General features: G+C 38.9%; 1 protein-coding gene across 1 annotated transcript in view; it reads left to right on the top strand.

Annotated features, from left to right (window-relative positions):
• MTMR12 (myotubularin related protein 12) overlaps positions 1 to 12,574 on the top strand; it is a 30,635-nt gene extending 18,061 nt beyond the window's left edge. The window contains exons 9-16 of the mRNA XM_057380156.1: positions 517 to 623; positions 2,820 to 2,944; positions 5,456 to 5,534; positions 7,089 to 7,159; positions 8,223 to 8,395; positions 9,099 to 9,266; positions 10,072 to 10,233; positions 11,226 to 12,574. Coding sequence (XP_057236139.1) covers positions 517 to 623; positions 2,820 to 2,944; positions 5,456 to 5,534; positions 7,089 to 7,159; positions 8,223 to 8,395; positions 9,099 to 9,266; positions 10,072 to 10,233; positions 11,226 to 11,801 — 1,461 coding nt within the window. The 3' untranslated portion in view covers positions 11,802 to 12,574. The remainder of the gene's footprint in view (positions 1 to 516; positions 624 to 2,819; positions 2,945 to 5,455; positions 5,535 to 7,088; positions 7,160 to 8,222; positions 8,396 to 9,098; positions 9,267 to 10,071; positions 10,234 to 11,225) is intronic.
• Positions 12,575 to 14,914: the final 2,340 nt, after the last annotated feature.

Raw genomic sequence — 14,914 nt, 5'->3', positions numbered from 1 at the left:
TGTGGAGTGTTCAATATTTTATTTCCTATGCCTAGATAATTCTTTATGCATAGTGGATATTCCATTTTCACATAGAAAAGCACGTCATTGTATCTACTGGGAGTTATTTCAATGCTGAACTATTAAGAAAAACCTACCATCTGCATGGAGAAACTGATGGAGATTATATATAAGTTATGTACAAGTTCTGACATAATTTGGGCATAGATTTTTTGATCAATTTTTTTTTCACCTGTGAGTGAAGTTGAGAAAGTAATGTTTTGACATAATATCTCATTTTATGTTTTTCCTGTGCCTGTGTAAAGCCTAATTTAAAACTTGCAAGTGCTAATGTGGKGTACTGAGGCATTTTGGTGGAGGTGTAGGAGTTTGCTTTTATTGATGGTGTTATTAAATACACAAAAAATTCGATGAAGTAAAATACAGAGAAATTTTGAAATCACTCAGTCACTGAAGCAAATACCTTGTGTAGGACAGTTTACTAACTTTTATCACCTGGTAAATATCTTTCTGCAGATTTGGTGTTGGTCTTGCCATAACGGTGCTGCTCTTCTCAAAATGTCTGCATTTCCCAAAGAACAGGATGACAGCACTTCACAAATGCAAAAAGCCTTCTTGGATGGGTCAGTAATAGCTATTCTGTCCACAACACTTTGCTTGGTATGGACCTTGCTTCTCTTTTTCCATATATGCTATATCTTTTAAGCTTTCACCCATCAGGAAACAAGTTCTGTATATGAGAGTAGCTTTCTGTGGTGGGATGTGTTTAAGCCTTTGACCTAATGGCATTGGTCACTTGAGCAGGACTGGAGCTTCACTGAAGGTTTTTTTTGTGAATATGTACAGATATATATTTGAGGAATGTACAGACTCTGGTGTGTTATTTTGGTAAAGCACGAGCAAAGCCTTTTGGATTTAAGTRCAGCTAAAATACATCGTTAGCTAATGGACTTAATTGTTTTTGCAAGTAAGAGTAATCTGGACTCCATCTTTAAATGTGGATTTGCAAACTAAGTTTTAAGACTGCCATCTTCTGAGAACTAGGTTCATGTTCTTAGATAACTTGAGATAAAATGTCTAAGATAGCCTCTGAGCAGTTCACTACTGCAGCTTTCAGATGTGAAGGCAGACAGCACTTTTTCAGATGGGGTAGTGAGTTGAGCTAGTTGAGCAGTTTGAAAAACACGAAGTTTAATTTAACTTTGGGAAAGTTAAAGAGCACAGCTGCCTGACTGTTATGGCACTGACTTTTTACCCTTTGTTTTTGGCTCTWTTTAACCTGTGGCATGTCCCAGACAGAACTTTTCTCTCAGCAGCCACCTATTAGATCAGACTCATCTCTACAATTTGAACATTGGCTCCTTGCTCCTCATAGCTGGAGAGCCTGTTAATCACACAGAAACACAAAACAGCTTGATTGGGCTCTTAAAACTGCTTTTGTTTATAAACGTAATTATACTTGCATAGGAAAGGTTTGTGGCCCTTCCTGCAGATTATCTAATGTCTCTACTCTGAAATGGGGAAGATTATATTACTTAGATCTGTCTTCAGTGCTATTTCATCATGTGAAAGTAAGTAAAACTAGCAGTAAGCTATAATAAGGTCTCCACTGATATTTTGATCCCTTCTATGGGGCCATTTGAACTTGGGGGAGTTTAGCTGGTTTTCTTTGCTGTGCAGTAGTGATGCTTAATCACTGGAGTCTGAAATATGTCTACAAATTGGCCATCAGGGYGTGTTAAAGTGCCATTATAGTCTGAACTCAGGCAAAGAACAAATACTTGCAATTAACAGCTTAACTTTTTGAAAAAGCTGTTCAGAGCCTGATCTTTCAGCTSTGATCATCAAGTTGTTTCAGCTCTGATCAACAAGTTCTTTAGTGCCTCATTTGGAAGAAGGCCAATGATTGCTTTCCCTCACTTCTCTGATCTGATGCRTCTTCCAGGAGGTCTGGTAACCTGTATTTCTGATGTGAACTACTGTAGGTCTCATATAAAGCAGGTTTCTGTGCTACAGCCTACAGGAAGCAAAGAACTCTGTCCTGCCTGGCAAAGTGCCCACAAGGCCTCACTTCTGAAGTATGAGCTCTTCTGAAGTATGAGCTAGAGCAGATTTTCCCAGGTCTTGACCATAAGAGGCCAGTGTGACAGCAGACATGCTGGCCTCTTCATGTTCATCTGAACTCTGGTATCTGAATGAGGGAGGATGTTCTGAGTTCAAACCAAAGCTGCATCTGGCCTGGTGTTTTTTCCTCTCCTTCAAGGGAAAAAATAGCAGAGATATAGGGAAGTGCAAGATATATTGTCTTGTTTTGAGTCCAGATTGTTTCCTTTGYTTATGTGTTTCATTGGGAGTCCTTGCAGCTAGGTATCAGAATGTAATTTGGTTGGCAAAAGTCAAGTGAAACTCTCCTAAGCTTCTSCTGGGAAGTTTGGGTGTTCCTATCAATCTCTTCTTTCTGGATTCATCTCTGGCAGCCCCCTAGTAAAGTGATTTTGGTGTGTCTAGTGAAGAAAATACTAAAGAAGCAGTAGTAAAAATCAAGTAGTGCTTTTAATATTCATAACCGCTCAAATAGGCATGAATATAATTGTATTGATGTAATAGTTAAAAGCATGAAATCGTATTACAAGCCTGTAGGCAAGCTTCCAGGCAGTGCTTAAAAATGAATGGAGGTCATAGCTTTCCAGGATGTCTGTCTTCTGGTATCACAGCTCTTTCACAAATCATGCTTATTAACTTTGTCTTCAGTGATAATAGTCRGTGCATTATTTGACGTGTGAAGCAGAAGGCTTTAATCTCTTGATGGTTTGATTTAGAATCTGTAAGACAATTAGCAAACCTCCCTATGAGCTMCTGAAGATGGATGACTTGTCAAGCAGCCTTCCATCTCTGCAAGATATCCAGACTGCATACACAAGATTTAAACAGCTGTTTTTGATAGGTAAGTCAGACATTAAAGCAAAGCGTAACAATGATCTATGTCTTGTGAGTGCAGTAATTTTCTTGATTGGTGTCTTGATTTTGAGGGTGGTTAAAAGCAGATTTTAAAACATGTGATGAAGACTCTGCTTATGTCTGGGATATAAATGAAGGTTTGTAGTTCTTGACTTAACCTCCTCTTGCTAAGATGTCACAGTATCTGGAAATTACTTTTGAAGGGAGGTGGAATACACTAGCTGGAGTGAAGCTTGAGGGGAAGATTTTCCAGTCTTCTGTGGTTGGCCTTCTAGCCTTTGTGCTCTATCAAGAGTGCAGTGTAAATGCTAATTAATTTTTGCCCTAGGTTTTGTTGCACACTAGGCACATCTCWAAACATACGAAACTGTTTAAATTCTGTCCCTTAGAAAGCAGTAAAATGGGAGCYATGTGCAAGTATGCTCTAGGCTTTCAGACTTCTTTCTTATGAGACTTTCTAACTATTTTTCTGTCATAAAACACTTTGACCTCAACTCTTGAGATGAAAAAAGCTCCACTCCACTTTTAATTTGAGGTATTTGGTTTCACACTGAGGGTTTTATGTAGAATTCACTGTCAAATCCACAATGAATCTTAAGAGCTAAAAATAGTTACCTGTCTTTTTATCTGGTTTCTGGTAATTCACCCTSTGTACGAGAAAGGCCAAAGCTTGAATTTAAGTCCTTTAACCTGTCTCTGGAAATACTGTGTATTCAATGATGTAATTGTATCACTATCTTATATTCATGCAAAAGGGARTGTGTTAAAACTGCAATCCAGTAAGTGTTTTTATCTTACAGCTTTTTAAATAAGGTTTGTTAGTAGACTATACCTCACTTAATACAGCACTATGCACTTGCAGTCTGAGAAGAACATTCATGTAGCCTTTTGCAGAAGTAGTAAGATCTTACAGAAATGTCCTCCTTATTTCCATCTTTTGAARTCTGAACACATTAACCATTACTTTTGTCCTGTACATGCCTAGTTAATATAATACAGGCAACTTGTCCTGGCCACATGTACTCACAACCCAGAGAGCCAAACGTGTCCTGGGCTGCACCCAGAGCACCGTGGGCAGCAGGGGAGGGAGGGGATTCTGCCCCTCTGCTCCRCTCTGCTGAGACCCACCTGGAGCATCCAGCCCTGGGGACCCTGCACAGGAGGGACAGGGACCTGCTGGAGCCAGYCCAGAGGAGGGACACCACAATGATCAGAGGGATGGAGCACCTCTGCTGTGAGGGAAGGCTGAGAGAATTGGGATTGTTCAATGTGGAGGAGAGATGGYTCCAGGGGGACCTTATAGCACCTTCCAGTGCCTAAAGGGGCTACAAGAGAACTGGGGAGGAGCTTTAGASAAGAGCATGGAATGACGGGACAAGGGAGAATGGGAAGGTTTAGATCAGGTATTAGGGGAAAATCCTTTACTGTGAGAGTGGTAGGATTTGRTGAAAACTACATCTAATGTGAACAGAGCCTGGAAGATGCATTCTAATGCTTTTGTGGAGAACTAGTGACTATGGCGGGGGTGACAGAAATTTAAATGTGTAATGAGCAGGATGGGGGGCAGAGGCACGGAGGCAGAACAGCTACAGAAACAAAACACACAAATGCCTATGCATTTGAGGTGAAAGATGCAGCAGAGRCARAAGTGTGTGTGCTGGAATKAAACACTAGARGTGTATGGAGAGACTGGGAGGTGAKCAGTCACACAGAAACRTGGAACTGAAGCTGTCATGGAAAGGGTGGGGGTGTAGGAAAGTGTGTGTATCTGGTTTCTTGGTAGTAGAACTGTTGTAGGCCTTGGGCTTCAGGGTTTGTCTTATGCAGGAAATGTAATCTGTTCTGGCTRTATGAGCTTGTGAGAGCTCTCCAATGTCTGTTGACTGGCTTTGATAGAAATAAAAGCAATGGAGACTTGTGTTGCATTAGAAAAACAACACAAAAGTTCTTGGGGAATTTGTAAGAGTTTAACGACTTTGTGATATTGAACTTGGCCTCCCAGTTTATGTATTTTAATGCCTGTTTTAGTTGCAGAAAAAACTGTGTAAAACAGTTTTTGGGTAGTCTTACATTCCATACATTTCTGTAACCTACTTCTAAAACCAGTGATGTTTCTGGTTCTGATGGTAATGATTTTCAAAATCCAGCCTCTTTATGTTAAGCTTTGTGTAGATCATCATGTCTGATTAAACTTCTTTTTTTTTTCCTTTTCCATTTTGTCAACAGATTTATTTGGTTTGTTTGCTGTGAACCTCCAACATACTTTTTCTAAAAGCCTATGGTGCTATAAAACTCTGCTGGTGTTTGTAGGACTGCTTCACTTCCTTATTTATTTACAAGGTGTCAACTTCAATAGTGATTGAGATTTGCTGATTCCTTAGTATTGGTTGTTTTGTGCCAGTTCATAACTGAAGGGTATTACAATGGATGGCAGTTAAATAGCTGTTAATTAAGTATATGTGAACATAMCAAWTTTTTTTYTCTYTTTTTTTTGCAGATAACAGTACAGACTTCTGGGCAACTGATGTGAAGTGGTTTTCATTATTGGAGAGCACGAACTGGCTGGAAATAATCAGGTTTGCTAGATCTTCAATTTCTGTATTTCAAATTGTTGCATTTGTAGTGGGTTTTCTAGCTAGTTTCTGAAATTGAATGACATTCTCTACTGCAGTAGGGAAACAAAATTAAGACAGACTCATGGTCCCATTTATGTGTCTTACTTCTGCAACTTGAGACRGTGTTCCTAACAGTGCAGACTTGTGTTAAGCCTCCCACTTTAAAGGATGTGAGAAGTAGCAGGTCATTCCAATTACAACTCTTCCAGAAAGCCTGTTAGAAATATAGATCCAGTAGTTTTACTCCTGCACTGTCACCTTCTTTCCAACCTCAAGAATTCTATTTGTTTCTTGCATGAAACTGTTCTTTGTCTTTGACTGACCTTGCCGTTCTTCCCTATACTCTCTACTTCTGTAATATCCTTTAGGACAGGATGAACTGCAGTGTTCAAGAAGTTAGCCCACTGAAGATTTATAAAATTACAGTTCTTCTCAGTTATGTCCCTTTCTTGKGCTGATTGTTCCTTAAGTTCTCTTTTTCTTCTTTCAGCAGTCCACAGTGTGTAAGTGTTGGAGTGGTGTTGGCTAACTTTAAGGCTTGTAGTGGAATGTTGATGAGTTTTGTTTTCAGTGTTACTTTGTGCTAGCTCTTTCATCTGTCAATTTATTCTGTGGTCAGCTAATTACCATGTGATGCTTCTGCAGACAGCTCCAGTCCCTTCTAGTCTTAATAAYAATCAATAAATATTGATAGYTARTAACYTRYTAATYCAGAATTTAAATGYGTACATTTATTGAAAGGTTCTAGTRAAKACCATCTGTTGAGAAATTCGTTGACATAACYAACATCACAAGTAATTTAAAACAAAGCCAGGCCAGTTCCTGTCCTTAGGTTGTTTTGAGAGTGGTGATTTCAATACTTGGATCCAGCTGGTTCTTGGATCAGCCTGTTCTTGGCTCTTGCATTYGTTAAGAATGCCTTCTCACTTGTTCTAGATGACAGAACAAAAAATCTGACAACTCCACACTTAAGAAATAAACTATCAGCTTCTATTACTGACCTAAGCACTTGCARGGATCCTAATTTGTGTGCAGACTTCTGCTAAAAATAAGCGACTTTATGAAGATTTAGAAGCCAACAGTATTACATCTGGTTTTATGTGATCTGTAATTCCACTCAGTCTTCCTTGTGTAGTAATGTTCTCTGAATAAATTTGTCTGAATGCTTACAAGAGCTGATTGCTTATCCTCCCTTCTGCCTCTTAAAACCAGATTTTGGAAGAAATGTAGTATGTAATACATTAAAACTGAAATGTGGTGATGTTGACTCTTTCCAGGATAAAGAKCTGGTTTTTGGCAATTTTAATACTKCAGTGTGTGATGGCTGCTTTTAATCCAGAATAAAGTATTGTATCATAGCAACTAAAAATGCATGGTTAGTGGCAAGCCAGAATGGAAACTGAGCATGGGTTTTGTGTTTTAAAGGACTAGTCAAACTTCCAGTATGGCATTCTAACCCTGTCTAGGGGAAACTAATATAAGAAAATTCACTTAACTTTTCCTGTACCACCACAGGAGAGTTTTGAAGAAAGCAATAGAAGTTGTTGAGTGTTTGGAAATACAGCATACAAACGTTCTCCTCATAGGTAAGTATTTAAAGAGATTGTCTTGTATAAAGATATATGTATATATGTCTGTAGTGTATACATATATTTATGTGTATATATGTATATTGTATATGGTATATATGTCCTATGTACTTTTAAAATTCTTTTTTTTATAGCTTGCAGCTGTAAGTTTATAATTATGGCACAGATTTACTTACATGTGTACAGTACTCTAGTAAGACACCTGAATCTCTTACACTCCTGGAAATGCATCCTTTAGTTAAAAAAACATGGTAAGCACAGTTCCTGGCTAGGAGAGGATATGAATGAGAAAGCTGCTGATAAATTGGCCAAAGAGCCATGCATAAAGAGGAGGTAACATTCCTATTTCCCGTTTTATTTAAGATCTTGTAGACCCTTTGCTGTACTTTAAGGGTGAGGGGAACCATATCTACACAAAAGACCAGTAACGTGAAAACTTTACAAAAGAACCTTTTTATTTTCTAGATACATGCTGGATGTTCTGTAGCCTCTTTATTRAAAATACATAGAAGAATATGTTTACTGTAAATATGTTAAGCAGCTTGTTATGCTAGACTGAGTAATCACATGGAAAACCAAAGCTAATGTTAACCTTTAAGTGATTCTTGGATTGGTAATTTAGTTGGGGTTTTCCCACATATTGCCATTTGAGAAACCTGGAGAGGTGTTTTTGGAAGGCACCTTTTGCAAAGGTGAGGAATGTATTGTTGCATGAGGAGGCAGTTTCTCACCTTGTGAAAAGAGRCATGGAGGATAGGAAGGATAAGGACAAATAGTTGGGCTGAGAGGTGGGGTGTGCTTTGTGGGAGACTGAGTGGCACAGGAAAGTTACAGCAGTGAAGGTTGGGGCTTGAGGTTTTATTGTCAAAGCATTTTCCTAGCAAGCATGCAAGTAATCTCATATTTGAAATCATGGATTAACTTCTCTCTAGTTTAGAAAAGTTTCTGTGCTGCTCTGATCCTGAAATACGATTTTGTTTATGTGAACATGGCTTCACTTTTTTACACAAAGCTTTAGGAATGGCTCAATAAATAATATGGTTTCTGTTCTCCTTTGTAGAAGAGAGTGCTACWGATCTGTGCTGTGTAATCTCGAGTCTGGTTCAAGTGATGATGGATTCATACAGCAGAACAAAGTCAGGGTTTCAGAGCCTTATTCAGAAAGAGTGGGTGATCGGAGGACATGGCTTTTTGGATCGCTGTAACCACTTACACAAAACTGAAAAAGAGGAGGTAGGGTTTTTTTTTTTTTTTTAAATTGCTTTCCTTACTTATTATTTACAGCCTTACTCAGCTTAAGGAGAGATTTAGCTGACAGTCCAGAAGTTCCAGTTCCTTTGGGGTTTTTTTGTGTTTGCAGACATCAACCCATAAACCCACAGTGTCACTGTTTYAGCTGCTTAATGGTCAGCAATGTCTTTATTATTGAAGAGAAGAAATGTAAAATTTCCCAGTCTTTGAGTCCTTTGAAAGTCATGTATCCTGTGCCCTTGAAAATTGTGTTAAATGGTAGTAGTGTCCATAGAAATAACTCAAGTTAATTGCTTATTCCTGTCACATCTAGAGATCAGCTTTATACTGTCTTGCTTTGGGCCTAGATCCCATTGCTTTACAGAATGGAAATAATAGGCATAAACTGACTAATGTGATCAAGCATTGTTATAAACTAGTATTGCTTTGCCAACTTTAAAAGGCTGCATTGTGGCAACTTTCAAATTCAGAATAGAAAGTGCTCAACTCTTGTGTCAATAATTGGCCAAGGGTAGCTAAGATAATACTTCTTCAGTGTTCAGCCAAATGTATATGTAGCAGCTCTGTAGTTAATCAGGCTTCTTCTTGCCTTGGGGTTTGTGTCTGGAGACACTAAATACTATAAAATAAATAGTCTGCATGGTGGAGACTCTTTTGAAGCTGATACAATATTTTCTTTTCTTAGGCTCCTGTTTTTCTGCTCCTGCTAAACTGTGTTTGGCAGCTGGTACAACAGTATCCTCCAGCATTTGAGTTCACAGAAACTTACTTAACTGTCTTGTCAGACAGCCTCTATGTGCCTATTTTTAGCACTTTCTTCTTCAACTCTCAGCATCAAAGAGACACTAATACGGTAAGAGTTTGTTATTTTGTGGAGGCAGTGTGTTTGAGAATGAGTTTGACCAACTCAAAAAAAGCTAWTTACCAGCAGCAGCTTTTTCCATACTTATTGAAGTGCATTGAAAGGTGAATGAATGCAATTTTGGCTAKAAGGAATCAAGTTCAGGACTTGGGAGTTTGTGATGACAGAAGGAATACATATCCTATAATGGTTGGCTGTAGTTTCATGTTTAGTGCTATTTAGTGAAATTGGAGCTCCTGARCCTACAAGGAATTCAGCTGTCCTGCAGAATAAGTTATTTATGACATTCTTATGTACTATATTCTGTTTTATTCCAAAGTCAGCATCTCCTGAATGTTGATTTATATTTGGTTCATGCTCTTCTCTAGCCTAAGAAGCTGAGAGCAATGGGAGTATTCTCAGTAAGGCTCTGCACAGAGACTAAAGGAAAAAGTGAAGATCACTGTCTTTCATATAAACAAATGGTCGATCAGAAAAATCCAGACCAGTAGCACTGCATGACTGCAGTTAAATTTTGATATTTGGAATCCCAACATGCCTTCAGTGTTTGAAGAATCACAGTGTCTGTCTCTTGCCCAAGTTTCAAAACTTGGATATTTTCTGAGAATATTTAACCTTATTTTCAACTGTGAAAGTCTAATTGCACTGCTGTTGCTCCATTATTGAATGCATAGAAAGCATGAGTGTTGTTGCAGCTCCCTGGCCCTTTTTCTGAAAAGACACTTTCTTAATTTCACCTTGACTAGGTCAGAATTCCCTTCTAGCAGTATTAAATGTGACCTGTTTGTTTTGGCAGAGTGGTGAAAGCCTCAAGACACAAAGTGGTCCTTTCAGATTCCTTACTGTGTGGGACTGGTCTGTGCAGTTTGACCCCAAGGCCCAGGCTTTTCTGAACAACCCTCTTTATGCAGAGAAACCAAAACCAGATAAAAGTCAACGGAAAACTGCACGATTCAAAGTAAGATACGTGCTGCATAACTTTTTTTTTTAAATTCTAGAAATACTTTGCACATCTCTTATTTCAAATGTACTCACAGTGAAAGTATTGGTGCAGASTTCTTTAGCTAACAAAATGCATGTATACCTCAGACTCACCTGGATATTAGGAACCCAGTTTGCATCCATCTCAGTTGTATATAAATGTTTTACAGTAACTATTCGTAGCCATGGACTTAGGGATTCTTTTTCTTCATACTTTTATGCAAGTGGTAAGTCATGAGATTTAACATTCACATGAGTTGCACTGACATGTTTGAAGGGAGTTTATTGAATTGTTCCATGAAGTACCTAACTGAAATCCATAGCAGGATTCTGTTTGCCTCTATTAATTTGTCTCAGTGTAACTGGGGTGTTTGGGGGCACTTGGAGTGGGAGGGGGACCAACAACAGCAAAAACCATCTGGGGAATGAAGGATGTGGATGGATCACCTCATTACTAGAAAGTAGCACAAACTCAGGGAAAAATTATTGTTTGGAGTAGCCTCTTTCAATTGTAATTCATTGGTGAAATTCATTTCTCTACAAGGCATTCTCAAGTGAGACACTGCCAGTATGATCTACAGCATTAATCTCTTACATGGTGAGATGCAATGAGRGACCACTGGATAAAAACCTGTAAATCAAGTGCTCTTTGCTTCAACTAAACACGGACACTTGTAATACTTGAATGTAAGCAAAGGGTTTGCAAAGGGTTTGCTTTTTCAAAGAAAATTACTTTATCAGTGTTACTTTTGGTTAGTGCAGGGAAGGTAGCTGGCAATTCTAAGTATGATCTGTGAAATAYTTAAAAATAACAGTTTAAACACAGCCACTGCTTTGCTTTATAGCTCAAGTGGCTTTATTGCTTACAAGTTGTTTCTGAATACAATTTTTTTTTTCTTCCTCTTATAGCTGCTTTCTGAAGCCCCATTAATATTTATCTCAGTATCTTTCTTTTCTTTTCTCTTAAAGCATCAACGGCAGCTTTCATTGCCACTGACACAGGCAAAGCCTTCCACGAAGAGAGGATTTTTTAGGGAGGAAACAGATCATTTAATTAAAAACATTCTGGGTAAAAGAATTGGCAAGTTCATAAATTCTTCAGATGAGCCCCCTAATAGCTTAAGGGAGTTTTATGATAGCTGGCATAGCAAACCTGTCGACTACCATGGTCTWCTGTTGCCTCGCATCGATGGCCCCGAAATCAAAGTCTGGGCACAGCGTTACCTGCGATGGATTCCTGAGGCCCAGCTTCATGGTGGTGGAACAATAGCTACAGCTGCCAAGATTTTGGACTTGATGGAGGAAGTGCAAAGCTTGCAGGTGAAAATGGATGAAGARCACAGTCAGGCTGTTTCTGGAGATATGCATTCTGTTCCCATGCTGAGGAATTCTGCCCGTTTGTCATCCTTGTTTCCGTTTGCTTTACTTCAGAGACAGTCTGTCAAACCAGCTTTACCCACAAGCACCTGGAAAGACTTGGAAGATGAAGATGACTTGGTCAAGAGGGATGATGAATTTGTTGATCTAAGTGGGGATATGTTGTAACATGTATATAGATTACAGTATGGATTGTATGTGGCTAAGCACTGAGTTTYAAATGTTGTGCTGTGTCTTCATATAAGGAACTCGAGCATCTACAACCTGTTTAATGGGKTTTTGGGGTTAAAAAACCTTGATTGGAAAGAACTACTTTCAATAATGAACTGAGCATGTTTTGAACTTCATTTCACTCCTGCAGTATTTATTGCAGAAACATATTTCTAGCATGGGTGTAATAAAAACAGGGGTCTTGGCTGGAGTAACGATATGGCCTCTGTTTAAAAAAGAAAAACAGCAAAAGAATACTTTCTGCTGTAAAGGTGGAATGATAAATTCATACAGCAGCAACCATGCTATCTTAACAGAGCATCTCTTTCTTATGTTAAGAGTGCTGGGAGTGGAGTACTGTGATTTGCATTTTTCCCTCCCACGTAAACAGTGAAAGGTGCAACTAATTGTGCATCCACAAATCAGCTTTTGACAGTTGAGGAATACAYTCATGGTCACCAGGGGTTTTCTGTCTACTGTTGGACCAACAGAAGTTGTGTGCTTGCCCTGTCCCCTTTGTCAGTGTTGGTCTGTGTGGTGTCATGGTCACAGGTTGGCTGCTCTGAGCSTGTGCATGCACTTAGCTCAAGGGTCAGATGCAAGAGCTTAATGACACATTTCAAATCTTAATGTGTGGCTGCTGTGCTACATGCCCTCGCTGCCTTGGAATATTAAGTTTGCTCTTAATTTTAAGAAATGAGATTTCAATTTGCCACGAGTGTTTTTTTTTTTTTTTTCTTTTAAGTAGAGTGAGACTTTGATTTTAGCTTTCCCCCAATGATGCCAGTTGCCTTTAAGGCTTTCTGTAGCTTGCACTGAGACGCTCCACATAGCAGGGAAGACTCTTTTCCTGTAATCCTGCAGTGAAGCAGGATTTGCAGTCTGTTGCCACTTGTCATGAGTTGGTGGTACAGCTTATGAATGTGGTGTTTATACCATAGAACACTTGTGTCCTGTTGCTGGATGTTACAACAGTACCTCAGTGAAAAAAGCCATAAAGAAATGCCTGTTGACTTGGATCTACTGTGTGTATGTTTATACAAAGTATTTTTACTGCAAAAAATTATTCTCCTTAAAGCTGAATATTATTTGACTGTCACATCTTTTTTGAACCCTTAAATTCTCTAATACCCCAAGAACAGATTCAAGTCATAAAATTGACATTCAATATTTTCTCTGTTCTCATAACAATTTAGAAATCCATGCTGGAAACCTTAGCTGGTGGATAAACTGTTGCTTAAATTTGATCAGCTCAGTGAAACTGGGGATATTAAACTTTTGTTACTGACTTATCACTTCATACTGAGTTGTATTAATGTWTAGCAACAATTCATCAGCAGCCCTCTGAAAATAAATTCTCATAATTGGGAACGGGGATGCAGCTTGATGCAGCTGTGCCAAACTGAAGCTTCCCAGCTCTTAATTGCCTTAAAGTCTTAGCGCAAGGACAATACTTGAGTTTGTAGTGTTTTATTTAAAAATACACTAGTACTTATGCTTTCTTCTGTGATACATATGATCTTTACAGCTAGCACTTGCTAGAATGGGCTGTACAGCACATTTTCTTCAGACTTAGTTCATATGACTCACGTATGCAATAATGAATTGCATGTTGAATGAGCAGTATATTATTACGGTGAAGAAATACCTGTCATTCTAAGGTCATTTGGGTTCAAGGGTGGGGTTTTTTAAACGCTGCCGTTACAAAAAATAGGAAAATAAATTACTTTTTTATACTTTTGATCAAACTGTTGTAATATTTCAGTCATGAAGATTACATATTTGTATTAAAGAGCAGATGTTGGACATCTTATTTGTACATAAGTTATCAGAAATATATATAGAAGAGAAGCATATATCTGGAATTGAACATGGGAACACTTCTAATGTAGAGTAAATACCATTGTTGCTGTTGTTCTGCACTGAAGCATTGGAAATACACTTCATATTTTTACTTCAGGCTTCTGTTTATACCTCCAAGTGTTAACACTGAATGCAAGCTAGCAGCTTTACAGGTTTTTATCTTGTTTTTTCCTTCTTTTTTTTTTTAAATACTGTTACTACTCTCCAACAGGCTGTTTGAAGAATGTCAATAAAATATACTTTGACATATTTGTCCTGAAATGAGAATGTATGTTAAAGGTCCACTTTGCAAGTGATGCGCTAACTCAGAGCAGACTTGACAATCAGCAGTGATGAGGCTTTTCTGGTTATATCCTGGTTTTTAGTGACTGTTCAGGGGGAAGCTGCAGTTTTGATCTGCTGTACTKCTGGAGAGGTGCCGCTGGTGCAGGAGAGAGGAAAGTTCAGTGCAGTGGAGTTAGGATGGCTGTGGGAAGTCAGAGGTGATCTTGAAATTGTCTGCTGAGTGTCTGTGTTGGGGGGATTATTAAACACCTTTTATTTCTGTCTTAGCAATGCACTTCCCCCTGTCCAGGGCAAAAGTTATTCTTACATTGTTACACTAAGCAACTTCTTGAAATTGCCACAGGGGGGTGTTTCTCAACCCAAATCCGTGTTTGAGATGGACTGAGAGGGGACCACAGTAAGCTGTGGAGTACAGTTTTTAAAATACCACTTTTTTCTAGACACTGCAAATTGCTAGCCCTTGGTCAACGGCAGCACTAGTGCTAATCACACCCATGAATGCTACACACTGTGCCAGCTTTGTTCTCGAAGCCCCACGCAGCACTACCCGTGGGTCACGTTGTCCCACAAGGTGTGCCGGTGCCTCACCCGCACCTGCTAAAGACCAGCGATTGTACTTTGACCGCTTGGCTTTGATTTAWGACCGTATTCACTATTGAAAAGGTTCAGCTATTGATGTGCAGCATAATGGAATGCAAACATGTACTTTATTAAGGTGCTTACAGCCAGCTCACCCTCCTGATCTTTTGCTCCAGCTAAAGCTCTTTCCATTTGTGCTCAGAGCACRGAAGCATAACTTCTTCCGGAGGGAGCAGAATACTTTCTGCTGAGGATTTCTTACAACCRATTAAGTTTGCCACAGCAGAGGTCACCTTCATTCTAAGCTACCTGTAAACCTCATGCAATATTTACGGCTGGATGCT

The sequence above is a fragment of the Malurus melanocephalus genome, unplaced genomic scaffold, assembly GCF_030028575.1.
Source record: "Malurus melanocephalus ecotype Western Australia unplaced genomic scaffold, MMel_1.1 scaffold_438, whole genome shotgun sequence".
In the NCBI taxonomy this organism is placed as follows: Eukaryota; Metazoa; Chordata; class Aves; order Passeriformes; family Maluridae; genus Malurus; species Malurus melanocephalus.
The sequence above is the reverse complement of the archived record's forward strand: the minus strand, read 5'-3'. Positions and strand labels throughout refer to the sequence as shown.